This window comes from Anguilla rostrata, chromosome 11, assembly GCF_018555375.3.
Source record: "Anguilla rostrata isolate EN2019 chromosome 11, ASM1855537v3, whole genome shotgun sequence".
Taxonomy (NCBI): domain Eukaryota; kingdom Metazoa; phylum Chordata; class Actinopteri; order Anguilliformes; family Anguillidae; genus Anguilla; species Anguilla rostrata.
The window spans coordinates 43,123,916-43,143,833 of NC_057943.1; the positions used below are offsets into that span (position 1 = coordinate 43,123,916).

Here is a 19,918-nt window from a genome sequence, read left to right on the forward strand (position 1 = left end):
GCCTCCCCCCCCCAAACCCCTGCACCCCCGCCTCCCCCCCCCAAACCCCTGCACCCCCCGCCTCCCCCCCCAAACCCCTGCACCCCCCGCCTCCCCCCCCCAAACCCCTGCACCCCCGCCTCCCCCCCCAAGCCCCTGCACCCCCCGCCTCCCCGCCTCCCCACCTCCCCACCCTAACCCCGGCTCCTCACCCTAACCCCTGCTCCTCACCTGGCCTTCAGCAGGTTCTGGGCGCGGTCCTCCATGTGCTCGGACACGGTGAGCAGCTCCTGCAGCCGGGCCATGGCGCGCTCCACGGAGGGGTGGGGGGCGAGGCCCACGCCCTGGTCGATGAGGCGGCGCATGGTGTCCAGGGACAGGCTGGCGGGGCGGGCTCCGGCCTGCGCCGCCGCCTCCAGCCAGCGCGCCTGCTCCAGCCGCTCCCGCAGCCGCGGCAGCTCTGGCAGCTGCACGTCCAGCTGCGCGCTGCCCTCCAGCAGCCCCTGCAGCTCCGCCACGCTCGGGGCCTCCTCCTTCAGCACCTTCTCGCTGTGCTGCTGGAAGTCCTCCGCCCGGTTCAGCAGCTCCTGGAACAGGCAGGCGGACAGGGCAGAGCCGTTAGCCAATCTCTACAGTCACAGAGCGAGCCGTTAGCCAATCTCTACAGTCACAGAGCGAGCCGTTAGCCAATCGCTACAGTCACAGAGCGAGCCGTTAGCCAATCGCTACAGTCACAGAGCGAGCCGTTAGCCAATCTCTACAGTCACAGAGCGAGCCGTTAGCCAATCGCTACAGTCACAGAGCGAGCCGTTAGCCAATCTCTACAGTCACAGAGCGAGCCGTTAGCCAATCTCTACAGTCACAGAGCGAGCCGTTAGCCAATCGCTACAGTCACAGAGCGAGCCGTTAGCCAATCTCTACAGTCACAGAGCGAGCAGTTAGCCAATCTCTTCTCACCTTTAATACATTATTTTGGCCATACTCACAGCTGTGAAGAAAACAATTCTAAAGTTCTCTTTTATCGCTTACCTTTCTCCAAATTAAAATATGCTCATCACATTTTTTACTCCATTGTTATATGGGGAGATCCGCAGTAAAACTGAATAGATCTTATGTAACATAATTGAGTCTGTAACTCTCGACACAATACATTTCTAGCTGCGACCGCAGCTCTATAGCTCTGTCTGTCGGTCGGTCGGTCGGTTGGTTGGTCAGTTGGTCCACAAAAGTGTCCCACCCCGTAGAGGCCACAGTTTTCGCCCCAGGAGGCTGAAATTTGGCATGGAGCTTGGTCATGACCGAAGGTAGAGCTGAGTAACTTTCAGGCCGATTGACCAAGAGGGGGTGTGGCGATGGGCGTGGCCTATCACAAAAAGACGCATAACTCCTGAATGTATTCACAGATTTGCACAAGATTTTGTGGAAGGTTGGTCATGAGCCAAAGAAGAGGTCATGCGTTTGTGTGAGGGTGTGTGCGTGGATGCATGCACACATAGATGCATGCACGTGTGCGGTCACAGCTATTGAGGATTCGCCCTTGTTTATAAATGCATCATTCCCTATACTTACGAATAGTTTGTGGAAAAATAACAAGCTGTTCATAAGAAATTATTTATTTATTTTAAACAATCTTGGCTAGACTGACTGATGTTACAGCAATGTTCTCAAACTCCAGTCCCACAGGGAGAGAGGTGTGGAGTCAGGCTGTGCAGGGAGAGAGGTGTGGAGTCAGGCTGTGCAGGGAGAGAGGTGTGGAGTCAGGCTGTGCAGGGAGAGAGGTGTGGAGTCGGGCGTGTGGAGTCGGGCTGTGCAGGGAGAGAGGTGTGGAGTCGGGCTGTGCAGGGAGAGAGGTGTGGAGTCGGGCTGTGCAGGGAGAGAGGTGTGGAGTCGGGCTGTGCAGGGAGAGAGGTGTGGAGTCAGGCTGTGCAGGGAGAGAGGTGTGGAGTCAGGCTGTGCAGGGAGAGAGGTGTGGAGTCAGGCTGTGCAGGGAGAGTGGTGTGGAGTCAGACTGTGCAGGGAGAGAGGTGTGGAGTCGGGCTGTGCAGGGAGAGAGATGTGGAGTCGGGCTGTGCACAGGGAGAGAGGTGTGGAGTCGGGCTGTGCACAGGGAGAGAGGTGTGGAGTCGGGCTGTGCACAGGGAGAGAGGTGTGGAGTCGGGCTGTGCACAGGGAGAGTGGTGTGGAGTCGGGCTGTGCACAGGAGAGAGGTGTGGAGTCGGGCTGTGCACAGGGAGAGAGGTGTGGAGTCGGGCTGTGCACAGGGAGAGAGGTGTGGAGTCGGGCTGTGCACAGGGAGAGAGGTGTGGAGTCGGGCTGTGCAGGGAGAGAGGTGTGGAGTCGGGCTGTGCAGGGAGAGAGGTGTGGAGTCGGGCTGTGCAGGGAGAGAGGTGTGGAGTCGGGCTGTGCAGGGAGAGAGGTGTGGAGTCGGGCTGTGCAGGGAGAGAGGTGTGGAGTCGGGCTGTGCAGGGAGAGAGGTGTGGAGTCGGGCTGTGCTCGTACCTTGAGCAGGGGGGCCTGGCTGATGCTGCAGGGCAGGTTGTACAGCTGCCTGACAAACGACTTCAGTTCCTCCACAGTCAGCTGGTTCTGAGACTTCCCTCCACAAGTGCGATACCTGGAGAAGCAGGACACACTCGTTAGGTAAAATACACAGACCACAGGAGTAAATATTAGCAAGGGTAAACAAATCATTTAACAACATAGAGCTAGAAGTCGTAGGTGAAAGAGGGAAATAGTGAATGTAGTATCATTAGGAAACAAATGGGTTTGGGGATTTAGTTTTAGATTGGGTATAACAAGTAGCGTGTTGCGTGTGGTGTGTTTTGTATGGCATGTAGTGTGCGGTGTATAGCGTGCAGCATGTCGTGTATAGCCTGTTGTGTATAGTGTGTGGTGTGTTGGTTACAACATGTAACATGTTGAGTATTACATAGCGTGTTGAGTGTGTAGTGTGTAGTGTACAGTGCGTGATGTGTTGTGTGTATCATGTTGTGTATAGTGTGTAGCATGTCGTGTACAGCATGTAGCGCATCATGTATAGCGCGTAGCATGTTGTGTATATTGTGAAGCCTGTTGTGTATAGCACGTAGCGTGTTTTGTATATTGTGTAGCGTGTTGTGTGTATTGTGTAGCATGCTGTGTATATCGTGCAGCGTGTTGTGTGTATTGTGTACCATGCTGTGTATATTGTGTAGCGTGTTGTGTATATTGTGCAGCGTGTTGTGTATATCATGCAGCGTGTTGTGTATAGCACATAGCGTGTTGTCTATATTGTGTAGGACAGTGTGTAGCACAGTGGGTAAGGAACTGGGCTTGTAACCGAAAGGTCGCAGGTTCGATTCCCGGGTAAGACACTGCCGTTGTACCCTTGAGCAAGGTACTTAACCGAAATTGCTTCAGTATATATCCAGCTGTATAAATGGATACAATGTCAAATGCTATGTAAAAAAAAAGTTGTGTAAGTCGCTCTGGATAAGAGCGTCTGCTAAATGCCTGTAATGTAATGTAATGTAGCGTGTTGTGTATATTGTGTAGCGTGTTGTGTATAGCGTGTAGCGTGTTGTGTATAGCACGTAGCGTGTTGTGTATATTGTATAGCGTGTTGTGTATATTGTGTAGCGTGTTGTGTATATTGTGTAGCATGTTGTGTAGAGCACGTAGCGTGTTGTGTAGAGCACGTAGCGTGTTGTGTATATTGCATAGCGTGTTGTGTATATTGTGTAGCATGTTGTGTAGAGCACGTAGCGTGTTGTGTATATTGCGTAGCGTGTTGTGTATATTGCGTAGCGTGTTGTGTATAGCGTGTAGCATGTTGTGTATATTGTGTAGCGTGTTGTGTAGAGCACGTAGCGTGTTGTGTATAGCGTGTAGCATGTTGTGTATATTGTGTAGCATGTTGTGTAGAGCACGTAGCATGTTGTGTATATTGTGTAGCGTGTTGTGTATAGCGTGTAGCGTGTTGTGTATATTGTGTAGCGTGTAGTGTATAGCGTGTAGCGTGTTGTGTATAGCATGTAGCGTGTTGTGTATATCGTGAAGCATGTGGATATTGCATAGCGTGTTGTGTATAGCGTGTAGCATGTGGATATTGCGTAGCGTGATGTGTATAGCGTGTAGCATGTGGATATTGCGTAGCGTGTTGTGTATAGCGTGTAGCGTGTTGTGTATAGCGTGTAGCGTGTTGTGTATAGCGTGTAGCGTGTTGTGTAGAGCACGTAGCGTGTTGTGTAGAGCACGTAGCGTGTTGTGTAGAGCACGTAGCGTGTACCTGGTTTGCCTCTTGCCGTTCAGAAGCTGCTGGGCCACAGAAGAGCACTTCTCTGCATCCTGGGTCACCAGGCGGAGGTGGCGCAGGAGGTCATTGTCCGGGAACGTCTTCGTCTCCGACTCCTCGATGAGAGAGCGGAACACAGCTAGGCCTGGGGGACCGGCAGGAGACACGACCGTTCTTAGGGAGTGGGGCTTTTTTATTTCCAGGGAGAGTCCCATGTTTTTGTTATTTGGAAAAGATAAATCCAGTGGAGTAAGCTAAGAAGGTTTCGCCATTTATCCACCGGCGATAATCCATTTTGGGGAAAATTTTCCACTCACTTCTCTTCTTGTCCAGTTTGGCCTCCAGGATCTCAGTCACTTTGGAGGCCCATTGGTCATAGGACTCTGCGCGCTGCTTCACTGCGTTCATCATGGGGTACAGGTCATCCAATGTAAACCTATAGCTGTGGAAGGGGGTACAGGTCATCTAATGTAAACCTATAGCAGTGGAAGGGGGTACAGGTCATCCAGTGTAAACCTATAGCAGTGGAAGGGGGTACAGGTCATCCAGTGTAAACCTATAGCAGTGGAAGGGGGTACAGGTCATCCAACGTAAACCTATAGCTGTGGAAGGGGGTACAGGTCATCCAATGTAAACCTATAGCAGTGGAAGGGGGTACAGGTCATCCAATGTAAACCGATAGCTGTGGAAGGGGGTACAGGTCAAACAGTGTAACCCTATAGCTGTGGAAGGGGGGTACAGGTTATCCAATGTAAACCTATAGCTGTGGAAGGGGGTACAGGTGATCCAATGTAAACCTATAGCTGTGGAAGGGGGTACAGGTGATCCAATGTAAACCTATAGCAGTGGAAGGGGGTACAGGTCATCCAGTGTAAACCTATAGCTGTGGAAGGGGGTACAGGTCATCCAATGTAAACCTATAGCTGTGGAAGGGGTACAGGTAATCCAATGTAAACCTATAGCTGTGGAAGGGGGTACAGGTCAAACAGTGTAACCCTATAGCTGTGGAAGGGGGTACAGGTTATCCAATGTAAACCTATAGCTGTGGAAGGGGGGTACAGGTCATCCAACGTAAACCTATAGCTGTGGAAGGGGGTACAGGTAATCCAGTGTAACCCTATAGCTGTGGAAGGGGGTACAGGTCAAACAGTGTAACCCTATAGCTGTGGAAAGGGGTACAGGTCATCCAATGTAAACCTATAGCTGTGGAAGGGGGTACAGGTAATCCAATGTAAACCTATAGCTGTGGAAGGGGGTACAGGTCAAACAGTGTAACCCTATAGCTGTGGAAGGGGGTACAGGTTATCCAATGTAAACCTATAGCTGTGGAAGGGGGTACAGGTCATCCAACGTAAACCTATAGCTGTGGAAGGGGGTACAGGTAATCCAGTGTAACCCTATAGCTGTGGAAGGGGGTGCAGGTTATCCAATGTAAACCTATAGCTGTGGAAGGGGGTACAGGTTATCCAATGTAAACCTATACCTGTGGAAGGGGGTACAGGTTATTCAATGTAAACCTATAGCTGTGGAAGGGGGTACAGGTCATCCAACGTAAACCTATAGCTGTGGAAGGGGGTGTAGGTCATCCAGTGTTAAGCTATAGCTGTGGAAGGGGGTACAAGTCATCCAGTGTAATCCTATAGTTGTGGAAGGGGGTACAGGTCATCCAGTGTAACACTATATGTGTGGAAGGGGGTACAGGTCAAACAGTATTGAGCTATTGGTGTGGAAGGGGGTACAGGTCAAACAGTTCACACTCACTTCAGTGTGTAGTTGAACATGGGGCAGGAGCAGAGGTCCGCGCTGTGGTGCAGACACACCAGCATGCCAGGGCTGCAGGGACAGGTGAGGGCTGACAGGTAGCAGGTGGTCTTGCACCTGGCACACTGCCTCTCGTCATCCTGCAGGAGATCGTATTCTGCCTGCTCACAGTGCACCACCCCCTGGGGACAGACACACGGACACACACGCACACACACACATACATACATACACACATACACACGCACGCACGCAAGCATACACACACACACATACACGCACGCACGCACGCGCACACACAAATGCACACACACAAGTGCACACACGCACACGCACGCAGACACACATACATACACACATACACACGCACGCACGCACGCAAGCATACACACACACACATACATACATATACATACACATACACGCACGCACGCACACACATACAAATGCACACACACACACGCACAGACACACACACACAGAGCATGTATAAAGGGCTGTTGACACCCTATAGAGCCTCAATAGACTGATAGTCCATAAGGCTGTTGCTTGCTCCTGTGTTTACGCTAACACTACACCTGCTAATTACATTTTAAAGATCAAGATAAAAAGGGGAAGAATGCAGTAATAATGGCAACCTTTCAGAATTAAGTTCAGTCCAGAGCATGTGATTTGTTATACAGAACAGAAGAGACAAATAAAAAGTGCACAGAAATTTAAGTCACACACAATCAGAACTATAAAATATTGTACTACTAAGCACTGCAACTAAGAACATCAAAAAGGCATACACAGAATGATGGTGAGAGGACCAGGGGTGCCCAGTATTACCCACAGGCCGAGGCTTTTGTACTGGTCTAGCGCTAATACACCCAATTTGGTTGATGGAACCCTGGATGTAGACCATTTTCCAACCTTCAAATGCAAACAAAACCCAACAGCTCCAATTTATAAATGCACTATATGGCCAAAGGTATGTGGACACCTGACATCAAACGACTCATCCAAAATTATGGGCAATAATATGGAGTTGGTCCCCCCCTTTACTGCTAGAACAACCTCCACTCTTCTGAGAAGGCTTTATACTGGATGTTGGAGCGTTGCTACAGGGATTTGCTTCCATTCAGCCAGAAGAGCATTAGTGAGGTTGGGCACTGATTGGGCGATTAGGCCTGGCTCGCAGTTGGCTTTCCAACTGATCCAAAACATGTCAGATGGGGTTGAGGTCAGGGCTCTTGTGCAGGCCAGTCAAGTTCTTCGACACCGTTTTTGACAATACCATTTCCATATTGACCCGAGGGCACTGTCATGCTGCAACAGGAAAGGGTCTTCCCCAAATTGTTGGGGAAGCACAGAATCATCTAGAAGATTTGCCTTCACAGGAACTAAGGGGCCTAGGCCAAACCATGAAAAACAGCCCCAGACTAAGGAGTGACCAGAATCTTTTGATGTACTTTTTTGGATGTCCAGATCCTTATAGTGTACTTTTCTAAGGAGGTTGTAGAGCGTTGTCCCTGATCGTGGGACAGGCAGACGGGGGGCGGACGGGGCAGACGGGGGGGGGGGGGGCAGACGGGGGGGGATGACACTCACCATCTTGCGGGCTTTGTCACGCAGCTCCTTCTCCTCCTGGATCATGGTGATCATGTCCTTCTGAACCGCGGACGCCAGGACCACGTCCAGCGAGCCGGCCTTGGCCGCCATCTTGCAGATGAGCTCGTCGTGGGAGAAGACGCAGTACCTGTGCAGCAGCCGGTAGTGATCCACACACTGCCGGCCCAGGGGCATCTGAGACGGCAAAACACAGGGAGCCCGGTGAGACAAGCACAGGGCCCCCTCAACCATTCCTAAAACACATCATCACGTGTCAATGGCTTCCCGGGCTTCCTCTGTGCGTTTTTCAATGGTTTTGTTCAATCTGTTCTTATTCATTAATTTTTCAAACATTGAGATGGTTTTCATGCCAGCTTGTATGAACTGGCTACCTTCTTGCCAAGTCCTTTATTTCTCCAAGGTTCTCTTGAAAAAGATTACCATTTCATTAAGACACGCCCGTTTTAAAGACGTTTCATAATAAAATAAAATCCAGAACCCCCCAGAACCCCCCGCAAGCCCACACAGGGCCACGCTCCGTCTGAGTAAGTAAGGCAGTACACACGCCACACTGAGTCTGAGTAAGTAAGGCAGTACACACACTGAGTCTGAGTAAGTAAGGCAGTACACACGCCACACTGAGTCTGAGTAAGTAAGGCAGTACACACGCCACACTGAGTCTGAGTAAGTAAGGCAGTACACACGCCACACTGAGTCTGAGTAAGTAAGGCAGTACACACGCTGAGTCTGAGTAAGTAAGGCAGTACACACGCCACACTGAGTCTGAGTAAGTAAGGCAGTACACACGCTGAGTCTGAGTAAGTAAGGCAGTACACACGCCACACTGAGTCTGAGTAAGTAAGGCAGTACACACGCCACACTGAGTCTGAGTGAGTAAGGCAGTACACACACTGAGTCTGAGTAAGTAAGGCAGTACACACGCCACACTGAGTCTGAGTAAGTAAGGCAGTACACAGGGCCACACTGAGTCTGAGTAAGTAAGGCAGTACACAGGGCCACACTGAGTCTGAGTGAGTAAGGCAGTACACACGCCACACTGAGTCTGAGTAAGTAAGGCAGTACACACGCCACACTGAGTCTGAGTAAGTAAGGCAGTACACACGCCACACTGAGTCTGAGTAAGTAAGGCAGTACACACGCCACACTGAGTCTGAGTAAGTAAGGCAGTACACAGGGCCACACTGAGTCTGAGTAAGTAAGGCAGTACACAGGGCCACACTGAGTCTGAGTAAGTAAGGCAGTACACACGGCACACTGAGTCTGAGTAAGTAAGGCAGTACACACACTGAGTCTGAGTAAGTAAGGCAGTACACAGGGCCACACTGAGTCTGAGTAAGTAAGGCAGTACACACGCCATACTGAGTCTGAGTAAGTAAGGCAGTACACACGGCCACACGCTGCGTCTGAGTAAGTAAGGCAGTACACACGCCACACTGAGTCTGAGTGAGTAAGGCAGTACACACACTGAGTCTGAGTAAGTAAGGCAGTACACACGCCACACTGAGTCTGAGTAAGTAAGGCAGTACACACGCCACACTGAGTCTGAGTAAGTAAGGCAGTACACACGCCACACTGAGTCTGAGTGAGTAAGGCAGTACACACGCCACACTGAGTCTGAGTGAGTAAGGCAGTACACACACTGAGTCTGAGTAAGTAAGGCAGTACACACGCCACACTGAGTCTGAGTAAGTAAGGCAGTACACAGGGCCACACTGAGTCTGAGTAAGTAAGGCAGTACACACGGCACACTGAGTCTGAGTAAGTAAGGCAGTACACACACTGAGTCTGAGTAAGTAAGGCAGTACACACACTGAGTCTGAGTAAGTAAGGCAGTACACACACTGCGTCTGAGTAAGTAAGACAGTACACACGCCACACTGAGTCTGAGTAAGTAAGGCAGTACACACGCCACACTGAGTCTGAGTAAGTAAGGCAGTACACACACTGAGTCTGAGTAAGTAAGGCAGTACACACACTGAGTCTGAGTAAGTAAGGCAGTACACAGGGCCATACTGAGTCTGAGTAAGTAAGGCAGTACACACACTGAGTCTGAGTAAGTAAGGCAGTACACACACCACGCTGAGTCTGAGTAAGTAAGGCAGTACACACACTGAGTCTGAGTAAGTAAGGCAGTACACAGGGCCACACTGAGTCTGAGTAAGTAAGGCAGTACACAGGGCCACACTGAGTCTGAGTAAGTAAGGCAGTACACACGCCGAGTCTGAGTAAGTAAGGCAGTACACACGCCGAGTCTGAGTAAGTAAGGCAGTACACAGGGCCATATTGAGTCTCAGTAAGTAAGGCAGTACACAGGGCCACACTGAGTCTGAGTAAGTAAGGCAGTACACAGGGCCACACTGAGTCTGAGTAAGTAAGGCAGTACACACGCTGAGTCTGAGTAAGTAAGGCAGTACACAGGGCCACACTGAGTCTGAGTAAGTAAGGCAGTACACACGCCACACTGAGTCTGAGTAAGTAAGGCAGTACACAGGCCACACTGAATCTGAGTAAGTAAGGCAGTACACACACTGAGTCTGAGTAAGTAAGGCAGTACACAGGCCACACTGAATCTGAGTAAGTAAGGCAGTACACACACTGAGTCTGAGTAAGTAAGGCAGTACACAGGCCACACTGAGTCTGAGTAAGTAAGGCAGTACACAGGGCCACACTGAGTCTGAGTAAGTAAGGCAGTACACAGGGCTACACTGAGTCTGAGTAAGTAAGGCAGTACACAGGGCCATACTGAGTCTGAGTAAGTAAGGCAGTACACACGGCCACACGCTGCGTCTGAGTAAGTAAGGCAGTACACACGGCCACACACTGAGTCTGAGTAAGTAAGGCAGTACACAGGGCCACACTGAGTCTGAGTAAGTAAGGCAGTACACACACTGAGTCTGAGTAAGTAAGGCAGTACACACGCCATACTGAGTCTGAGTAAGTAAGGCAGTACACACGCCACACTGAGTCTGAGTAAGTAAGGCAGTACACAGGGCCACACTGAGTCTGAGTAAGTAAGGCAGTACACACACTGAGTCTGAGTAAGTAAGGCAGTACACACGCCACACTGAGTCTGAGTAAGTAAGGCAGTACACAGGGCCACACTGAGTCTGAGTAAGTAAGGCAGTACACACGCCATACTGAGTCTGAGTAAGTACGGCAGTACACAGGGCCATACTGAGTCGGAGTAAGTAAGGCAGTACACAGGGCCATACTGAGTCTGAGTAAGTACGGCAGTACACAGGGCCATACTGAGTCTGAGTAAGTAAGGCAGTACACAGGGCCATACTGAGTCGGAGTAAGTAAGGCAGTACACACGCCACACGCCAGGAAGCACGAGCAGAGTTACCCAGTCAACGGTGCAGAAGTTCACTGCCTCTGCGAAGTTGAAGCCCTGGTTGAAGCCGCTGTGATAGGCTCTGGGGAAGGTGATGACAAACTCTCCAGCACACTGGTTGGTTCTGTAAATCTGAGCACATACAGGGGAGAGAACACTGGTCATTACAGTGCGTTAGCGCTGGCCAGACTGGAATTATCCAATTGTCGTGTCCGAAACGGTGCTGTATCTCAAGCGTAAACAATACTACACATCAATGGCATGGTTCACTTTCCAAGGGCCCACAATATTACGTCTGCTATGTTCTGAAGCACCTGTCACGAGCAGCAGGGTGATGCAAGCAGGGAGGTCAAACCTGTATTGGTAATCTTTCAGAAAACATATTTTGACAGTTTATTCTTCATGCATGTGAAAGAAAATAAATGCTACAGTATAATCAAATAACATCTGAAACATTTCACAGTGAGTTTTGCTTGTGGTGAAATGAGTAATAACACCTTCAATGTGGTTAGATTTTTTATAATGACCCCACTATGCCGGTAAACAGTCAAGTTACATCACTGAACTGTCAGTGCACTTTTGAAATGATTTGATAGCTCTATCTACTCCAATTTTGGATATTTCCTGTTAAAGTGAGCCCAGATGCCAATTTTGCTTTCAGTTTGTGTGTGGAACTCCCATTGCGATTACATTGCAGGCAACGTTCGACCTCCCTAGTATAAGGGCTACGAAACAGGACTTGTGACTCTAGTGGTTGCAGGTTCAAATCCCAAATGGGGCGCTACCGTTTTCCTGCTGAGCACTGAACTAAATCTGGATTGCTTCGGTCACTATCTGGCTGTGTAATTCTGAAGTGTGTAAAACGTGTGTGCTGCGCATTTCTCACTGGATCATGCACTGATAAATGGGGTAAATAAACGGTGTTCAGCGATGTTGTGGAGCGATCGGGCGCACACCGGCACTCCGTGAGCCATCAGCGTGTTGGGGTTCATGATGGTGACCAGCTGGTGCAGGAGGTCGGGCTGCGCGAGGAAGAGCTCGGGGGCCAGCTTCTTCATCACCTCCTCCAGCTGCTCGGCAGCGGCCCCCGGGGCCCCGTACCAGGTCTTCGGCTCGCCCCTGGAGGAGGCGCAACGCTTACACTCATTTCTGCTCGCAAACATGACACGATCAGCCAATTCTGTGCAGCTACCTCAGTGCGTTTTATGAATCTAATGCAAACACACCACTCTCTAGTGCAGGTCACCTAAAACTCCCGGAGGGTCACAGTGTCTTGTACGTTTTCATTTAAATCACTATCTGGCCATATCAAAGTCCCTGCACTTTGCTATACAGCCTTAAAAATGCTGATTGAAAGGAAACCAAAAAAGAATGGAGCTGACTGTGCTGTTTTGCATCTGGAAAGGGAAACTACCCGTTTGTGGAACTGGTTTCCTGCAATCTGATTGGTTCTAGCCACATTAGCCAACATACATCTCAACGCCACAATTTGCAAAACAAAGTGACTGGCTGTTGAAAGGCTCATCCCTGAACATTGGGGAGGCTTTATTTCTCATGAAACATACGGCTGGAAGTGGGCGGTACCAGTGCAGGGGAGGATAAACAGTATTGGTTACGGCTGGAAGTGGGCGGTACCAGTGCAGGGGAGGATAAACAGTATTGGTTACGGCTGAAAGTGGGTGGTACCAGTGCAGGGGAGGATAAACAGTATTGGTTACGGCTGGAAGTGGGCGGTACCAGTGCAGGGGAGGATAACAGTATTGGTTACGATGGAAGTGGGCGGTACCAGTGCAGGTAAACGGTATGTTATGCGATGTGGCGGTAGAGTCAGAGGGGTCTCCCAGTGTCGAGTCGCCAGCAGAAGGAGGAAGCACATGCCCAGTGAGGAGCACGGCAGATTCAGCCAAGATGCGGCAGTGTGTACGTCAGACAGAGGGTCCATCAGGCAGTTGTTCAGGTTCCAGCCACAGCTCAGGTAGGGCTGCCAGTGAGGAAACACAGTCAGGATGTCCCAGCACAGAGAGCACAGGTTAGAGAGTACAGAGAGCACAGGCTAGAGAACACAGAGAGCACAGGCTGGAGAGTACAGAGAGCACAGGCTGGAGAGCACAGAGAGCACAGGCTAGAGAGTACAGGATAGAGAGCACAGAGCACAGGAGAGAGAGCGCAGAGAGCACAGGATAGAGTGCAGGCTAGGGAGCACAAGATAGAGAGCACAGGACAGAGCGCAGGCTAGAGAGCGCAGAGCACAGGACAGAGAGCACAGGATAGAGAGGACAGAGCACAGGACAGAGCGCAGGCTAGAGAGCACAGGTTAGGCTCAGGGTCTTTGGCTGTGGGGCGCTCTCTAAATGAGGAGGTCCCAGTCACCTCGTCCTGCGGGGCCACTTTAAAGCGCCCGTTCCTGATGGGGAAGCCGCTGCCGAACTCCTTAGACGCGATGTCAGCGCCGTACTCCACAGTCACGTCCTCCTCGATAGTGCTCACCAGCCGCCAGAACTCCTTCTCTACCAGCTCTGTGGGGACCATCTGAGAGACGCACACAGACACACACACGCACGCGCAGACACAAACACACACACAGATTATACATCAGAATCAGAATCAGAATCAGAATCGAATTTATTGCCAATTCTGATTCTGATTCTGATTCTGATATAAATTATAATATAAATTACATTATATTACATTACAGGCATTTAGCAGACGTGACTAACACACCTTTATACATGGCATTTACATTGCATCTATTCATACAGCTGGATATATACTGGAGCAATGCAGCTGAAGTACCTTGCTCAAGGGTACAACGGCAGTGTCCTACCTGGGAATCGAACCTGTGACTTTTAGGTTACAAGACCAGTTCCTCACCCATTATACTACACTGCCACCCAAGAGACACGCACGCACACGCACACGCACACGCACACGCACACGCACACAGGCAGACAAGCGTGGTCACGTCACCCCTCACTTCGATCAGACAAGAGACCGAGTTAGCATTAGCATTAGCAAGCTCCAGTGAAACCAGCACTTACGTGGACTGGCATATTGAAGTAATCGGATTTGAAGGAGTCTGCCATCTCTCCAAATGCACGCAGAGAGTAGTCTCTATACGCCTGCTCAAAGCCAAAGGCCTCCTGGGGCTTGCTGCACTCCTGGGGGGGGGGGGAAGGGATGGGGGGGGGAAAGGGTGGGTGGTGAGAAAGGCTGTCACACCCAGAATGTCACATCCCTGATCGCTAAAGCAATGAGGAGGTCTACGAGTGCGTCATCACAGCGGGAAGAACACAAAGCCTGCGGGTAACCAGACAGGTGCAGCGAGGAGAAGGTGATTTTGTTCTCTCTCCAAGCAGCAGGTACTCGGCTGCAAGCAGCTCTGGTGTTCATTGTGGCGGTAAGCTGCTCGTGCCTCCATGTTTATCTGGTGCGCAGTGGGAGCATGACCCCGCCCTTCATTAGCGTCTCCAGTCTGTATCTGCCGGCCCCTGGGACGCAAGGGACGCTGGGAAGGGCTGAGGAGACGCTAATTACTTAGACAGAGACAGATTTTAAGAGTTTGCTACTAACCATAAAAAATTGAGGTATGTTCTTTGACACATAAGCTGCTGGGGGCCGGTAAAATCATGAACACGGTGTTATATAATTGCGGTTTTAATGTCGTGTGGTGCAGTCCTGTGTTTTGTGCCGTGTGGTTGCTTGGCCAGGGCTCCCGATGGAGACAGACACGCATCTCAAAGGGGGGGGTGTAGGGTACCTGAGCCAAACATCTGGGGCACCTCCAGTCTCCCTTGGGGACCTCCTGGAGGGGCGGGATCAGACAGAAGGTGTGGTAGCTGTCATCGCAGCCGTCACACAGGAGGAGGCGGTCCTCGTCGCTGCCACTGCCGCACACCAGACACACGTACAGGTCCACCTGCGGGGGGGGGGGGGGGGGGGGGAACCAGGCCTGTTAGGCACTGTAACCACCCTAACGCACGCACGCACGCACGCACGCACGCACGCACGCACGCACGCACGCACGCACGCACGCACAGTAAACCCATTCCACACAGACACACACGCACACGCGCACACCCATATGCACAGACGCACGCACAAATCACCTCCTCTCACACAGACAAACACAGCCCTACACACACAAGCAAACACACACACGTACACACACACACACGCATACAATATGGACAAACGTACACACACACGCAGACACATAATAGTCCGAGAAGCAAAGCGTTTGCTTATTCACAGTTCTACAGCAGTGGGTGGGGCGGGGGGGGGGGGTGGTAGCGCGACTGTGTAACTCCCTCGTGTTATGGAACGGGGAGGGGGGGGGGGGGGGGGTCTGTGGGACCCAGAAACAGCAGGACGCGTTGTGAGCCCATTAAAGCGCCCCATCCCTGCTCTCAAATTACCACCAGAGGGGCCCCCGTACACAGCAGCACCGGCCCGGGGGATGCTGGGAGCTTCCAGCTCAGAAACCAATAACAAAGCAGCGCTCAGTGAGGGAAGCTAACGAGAGTCACGAGCCGTCCGTACCGCGCGTGGACCCAGCCGCTCGATTAGTCTCAGCCTCCTACGCTACAAACACCCACTTCTTCTAGCAGAGGCTCGCTGTTGGCTTACAGGCATCCTCACAGACACACAGGCCTCTTATAGTCTCAGATAAAGGGGATGATGGGACAGTACCGTCTCACAGGGCAGGCGTCTCTCCCCCCAGTTAAGGGCAGTGGATCTGGAAGTCCACACTTACTATACTCACGACAGGGGCGTTTCTCTTAGAGCGCAGCTTGGCTTTGTCCGCTTCGGTCATCAGGTCCTTACTCTCCACTGCCTCCTGCTTCACCTGAACGGGAATCTCTTTCTCTGCAAGGACAGAGAGCAGTTAGCCTCAGGGAACCGCTGCAATTCCGCATTCCGCCATCGACACACTGCGCAACACTCGTCCAAGCCAGAAATGTGAAGCCTGTTTACACAGCTGAGCTACTCAGCTGTTGCACCTTGGCTCAAGGGTGACACAGCTGAACTCCTGCCCTGGGAACTGAACCTGCAACCTCTGAGTCGTACGCCTGGTTCCCAAAGCGCTTGACCCCGCGGTCGACCGCGCGGTCGCAGTCGCGCCCGCCCACCCGCCGGGCTCAGACTGGCTTACCCGGCTCCGGCTTGGCCACGAATGAGCCCATCCTCCTGCGCAGGTTGGGCCTGTTCTCACTCGGCTCGCCCGGCTCGGCCTTCACACAGCCCCCCTGTGAGAGAGGAAGCCGTCTGCTCAGAGAACACCTCGACTAAGCCCCGCCCACGGCTACCCTAACCCCTCCCACCTAACACCCCAACTAAGCCCCGCCCACAGCTACCCTAACCCCTCCCACCTAACACCTCAACTAAGCCCAGCCCACAGCTACCCTAACCCCTCCCACCTAACACCTCAACTAAGCCCCGCCCATGGCTACCCTAACCCCTCCCACCTCAACTAAGCACTGCCCACCGCTACCCTAAGCCCTCCCACCTCAACTAAGCCCCGCCCACAGCTACCCTAATCCCTCCCACCTAACACCTCAACTAAGTCCCGCCCACGGTTACCATAACCCCTCCCACCTCAACTAAGCACCGCCCACGCTACCCTAACCCCTCCCACCTCAACTAAGACCCGCCCACAGCTACCCTAACCCCTCCCACCTAACGCCTCAACTAAGCCCCGCCCACAGCTACCCTAACCCCTCCCACCTAACACCTCAACTAAACCCCATCCACGGCTACCCTAACCCCTCCTACCTAACACCTCAACTAAGCCCCGCCCACAGCTATCCTAACCCCTCCCACCTCAACTAAGCCCCACCCAAGGCTACCCTAACCCCTCCCACCTAACACCTCAGCTAAGCCCTACCCACAGCTACCCTAACCCCTCCCACCTAACACCTAAACTAAGCCCTGCCCACAGCTACCCTAACCCCTCCCACCTAGTGCGCTGCCTGGGAGGGAAGTGGTTGTTTGTTCGTTTGTACGCTGGGCCCATGCAAGTATGCATGGCACATGACTTCATCCATCTCTGAACTGCATCGAAGATAAATGATGTAGAATCTGTAAGTCGCTCTGGATTAGAGCGTCTGCTTAATGCCTGTAATGTAATAAATCAGGCCATGTAATGGGGTGCTAACTATGTCGCTTACTAGCAACAGCTGTACTGTACCAGTATAAGAGCTGGAAATGATGATGTACCAAACGATTTGAAGAGCAGGACACTGACGTGTCAAGGCAAGTGTCTGTTTTTTTTCCTTCTTCATAGTGCACAGATGACGTGTAACTTGTGCCCTCCCAGACCACATTCACCCGTTTGAACAACATAAAAATGTGTTTCACTTGAATCTGGTGGATACCCTGACGAAGGCACCAGTTTACAGTTTTTCCCAAGTTTCTGTTCCGGTGTGCATGAGCATCTGTGTTTGGTGCATTTGGTGTCTGGGGCAGTGCTGGTGAAAAGTGCACTGTGTCTGGTGTGTGGAACTGCGCTGGTGTAAAGTGCTCAGTGTTTGGTATGTGAAGCTGCACTGGTGTAAAGTGCTCTGCTTAGTGTGTGGAGCTGTGCTGGTGTAAAGGCTCGTGTTGTGCTGGTGTTGATGATGTATAAGTGCTCTGTGTTTGGTGTGTCTGGTGTATTGAGCTATGCTGGTGTAAAGTGCTCTGTGTTTGGTGTGTGGAGCTGTGCTGGTGTAAAGTGCTCTGTGTTTGGTGTGCTCGGTGTGTGGAGCTGCACTGGTATTAAGTGCTCTGTGTTTGGTGTGTGGAGCTGTGCTGGTGTAAAGTGCTCTGTGTTTGGTGTGTCTGGTGTATTGAGCTATGCTGGTGTAAAGTGCTCTGTGTTTGGTGTGTGGGGTTAGGGTTGTGTAAAGTGCTCTGTGTTTGGTGTGTGGTTAGGGTTGCGTAAAGTGCTCTGTTTAGTGTGTGGGGTTAGGGTTGTGTAAGGTGCTCTGTTTGGTGTGTGGGGTTAGGGTTGTGTAAAGTGCTCTGTGTTTGGTGTGTGGAGCTGCACTGGTGTAAAGTGCTCTGTGTTTGGCATTAGGGTTGTGTAAAGTGCTCTGTTTGGTGTGTGGGGTTAGGGTTGTGTAAAGTGCTCTGTGTTTGGTGTGTGGAGCTGCACTGGTGTAAAGTGCTCTGTGTTTGGCATTAGGGTTGTGTAAAGTGCTCGTGTTTGGTGTGTGAGGTTAGGGTTGTGTAAAGTGCTCTGTTTGGTGTCTGGGGTTAGGGTTGTGTAAAGTGCTCTGTGTTTGGTGTGTGGGGTAGGGTTGTGTAAAATGCTCTGTGTTTGGCATTAGGGTTGTGTAAAGTGCTCTGTGTTTGGTGTGGGTTAGGGTTGTGTAAAGTGCTCTGTGTTTGGTGTGTGGGGTTAGGGTTGTGTAAAGTGCTCTGTGTTTGGTGTGAGGTTAGGGTTGTGTAAAGTGCTCTGTGTTTGGTGTGTGGGGTTAGGGTTGTGTAAAGTGCTCTGTGTTTGGTGTGTGGGGTTAGGGTTGTGTAAAGTGCTCTGTGTTTGGTGTGTGAGGTTAGGGTTGTGTAAAGTGCTCTGTGTTTGGTGTGTGGGGTTAGGGTTGTGTAAAGTGCTCTGTGTTTGGTGTGTGGGGTTAGGGTTGTGTAAAGTGCTCTGTGTTTGGCGTGTGCGGGCAGGGTGGCGAGCGCACACCTCGGCTCTCATGCGCTTGGCTCGACGGGCGAGGGTGCAGCTCTCGCTGGGCTGCACACACTGTCTCTGGGCCAGGTCATGAGGCTTGTATTCCCTGTCCCCGCTGTCGCCGGGCAGACCAGGCTTCTGGACACACTGAAGGGGGGACAGTCGGCGTGACAACGGGGCGTCAGTCACCATGTACTCCACTTTCGTGAATATCTCCCAACCAAATGAGGTAAAATCATAACGCAACCACCTCAGGAAAGAATAATTTTGTGTTGAATATTGCTGACGACAAATGTTTTCCTTAAAATACTCAGTAATCTACAAGAACTTTCCTGGTGGCTAAAGGCTCAGAGTATTTCAAAGAAAGTATACAAAACACAAGCGACTCTGATGATCAGAGCAAACAACTGTTGATGGGCTCCCGAAATATGACGCAATGTTGTGCTGCTTATTTGACTAATCTACAAAAACTCTGCACACAGATTGGAGATGGAAGCAGATTCAGCGATTCCACAAAATGCACAACAGTTCCCATCACCTGCCTGAACACATCAGTGTGAGTGGACATTCGCACTGCAGGAGAGGATATTAAAAGTGGCAAAACATCCTCATGCAAACAGAAAAAATAAATCTGAGACGCCTTTCGGTTCTGTGAACTAATCGACTGGAACCCTTTATTTCACTGCAGATTTGTGAGAATTACTGTGCCGTTAGAGCGAGTTAATGTGGAAAACATTCAGCTAACAGAGAGACATCACAGAGGTAATGCGTTTAATGGATAAGGGGAACAGCAGGATTCACGGTATTAAAACCAGACGAATGAACACACAGCCCCACGGAGCCCAGAATCTAACATTACAGCAGTCCTTTACGCACAATTCCACCAACTGCAAGGCCGACACACCAAGCCCCGAGAACCGCAGTGTCAATTAACTTGTGCTTCCACATGGCTGAGGTTGACTTTAAAAACAAAATTTAAAAGAGTGGGGGCTTTGGACAAAAAAAGGAATTTGTGCTACAATGTGCTTCTCTGTGTGACCCGACTTAATTTTTTTGACCTTGCAGGGTCACAACACAAAGTGGTGGTTAGGGTTGGGGGGTGGGTGGGGGTGGCGTGGGGCAAGCCGGAGCAAAGGCAGGTTCTGTTTAGGAGAGAATACCCAGAGTGCCCGTCACCTCAGGGGATCTCACACGGAGGTCTGGGGCTGCACTGACTAGGGAGGAAGATGAGGCAGGATGCAGTGCTCAGGCACTGCACAGGTGGGTGACCAGAGTACAAAAACGTGCACAGACACAC

General features: G+C 51.3%; 1 protein-coding gene and 1 long non-coding RNA gene across 2 annotated transcripts in view; one reads left to right on the forward strand and one right to left on the reverse strand.

Annotated features, from left to right (window-relative positions):
* Nucleotides 1-19,918, reverse strand: part of kdm5bb (lysine demethylase 5Bb) — a 41,572-nt gene that overhangs the window by 10,113 nt on the left and 11,541 nt on the right. The window contains exons 6-20 of the mRNA XM_064297856.1: nucleotides 18,634-18,768; nucleotides 16,114-16,207; nucleotides 15,724-15,827; nucleotides 14,719-14,877; nucleotides 14,000-14,119; nucleotides 13,332-13,490; nucleotides 12,893-12,942; nucleotides 11,918-12,149; nucleotides 10,974-11,093; nucleotides 7,607-7,801; nucleotides 6,014-6,195; nucleotides 4,570-4,694; nucleotides 4,247-4,397; nucleotides 2,479-2,593; nucleotides 211-566 (exon numbers count right to left, since the gene is read on the reverse strand). Coding sequence (XP_064153926.1) covers nucleotides 211-566; nucleotides 2,479-2,593; nucleotides 4,247-4,397; nucleotides 4,570-4,694; nucleotides 6,014-6,195; nucleotides 7,607-7,801; nucleotides 10,974-11,093; nucleotides 11,918-12,149; nucleotides 12,893-12,942; nucleotides 13,332-13,490; nucleotides 14,000-14,119; nucleotides 14,719-14,877; nucleotides 15,724-15,827; nucleotides 16,114-16,207; nucleotides 18,634-18,768 — 2,297 coding nt within the window. The remainder of the gene's footprint in view (nucleotides 1-210; nucleotides 567-2,478; nucleotides 2,594-4,246; nucleotides 4,398-4,569; nucleotides 4,695-6,013; nucleotides 6,196-7,606; nucleotides 7,802-10,973; nucleotides 11,094-11,917; nucleotides 12,150-12,892; nucleotides 12,943-13,331; nucleotides 13,491-13,999; nucleotides 14,120-14,718; nucleotides 14,878-15,723; nucleotides 15,828-16,113; nucleotides 16,208-18,633; nucleotides 18,769-19,918) is intronic.
* Nucleotides 17,418-17,808, forward strand: LOC135235005 (uncharacterized). Its single transcript, XR_010324266.1, has 2 exons — nucleotides 17,418-17,554; nucleotides 17,588-17,808. It is a non-coding gene; the product is annotated as an uncharacterized LOC135235005 (long non-coding RNA).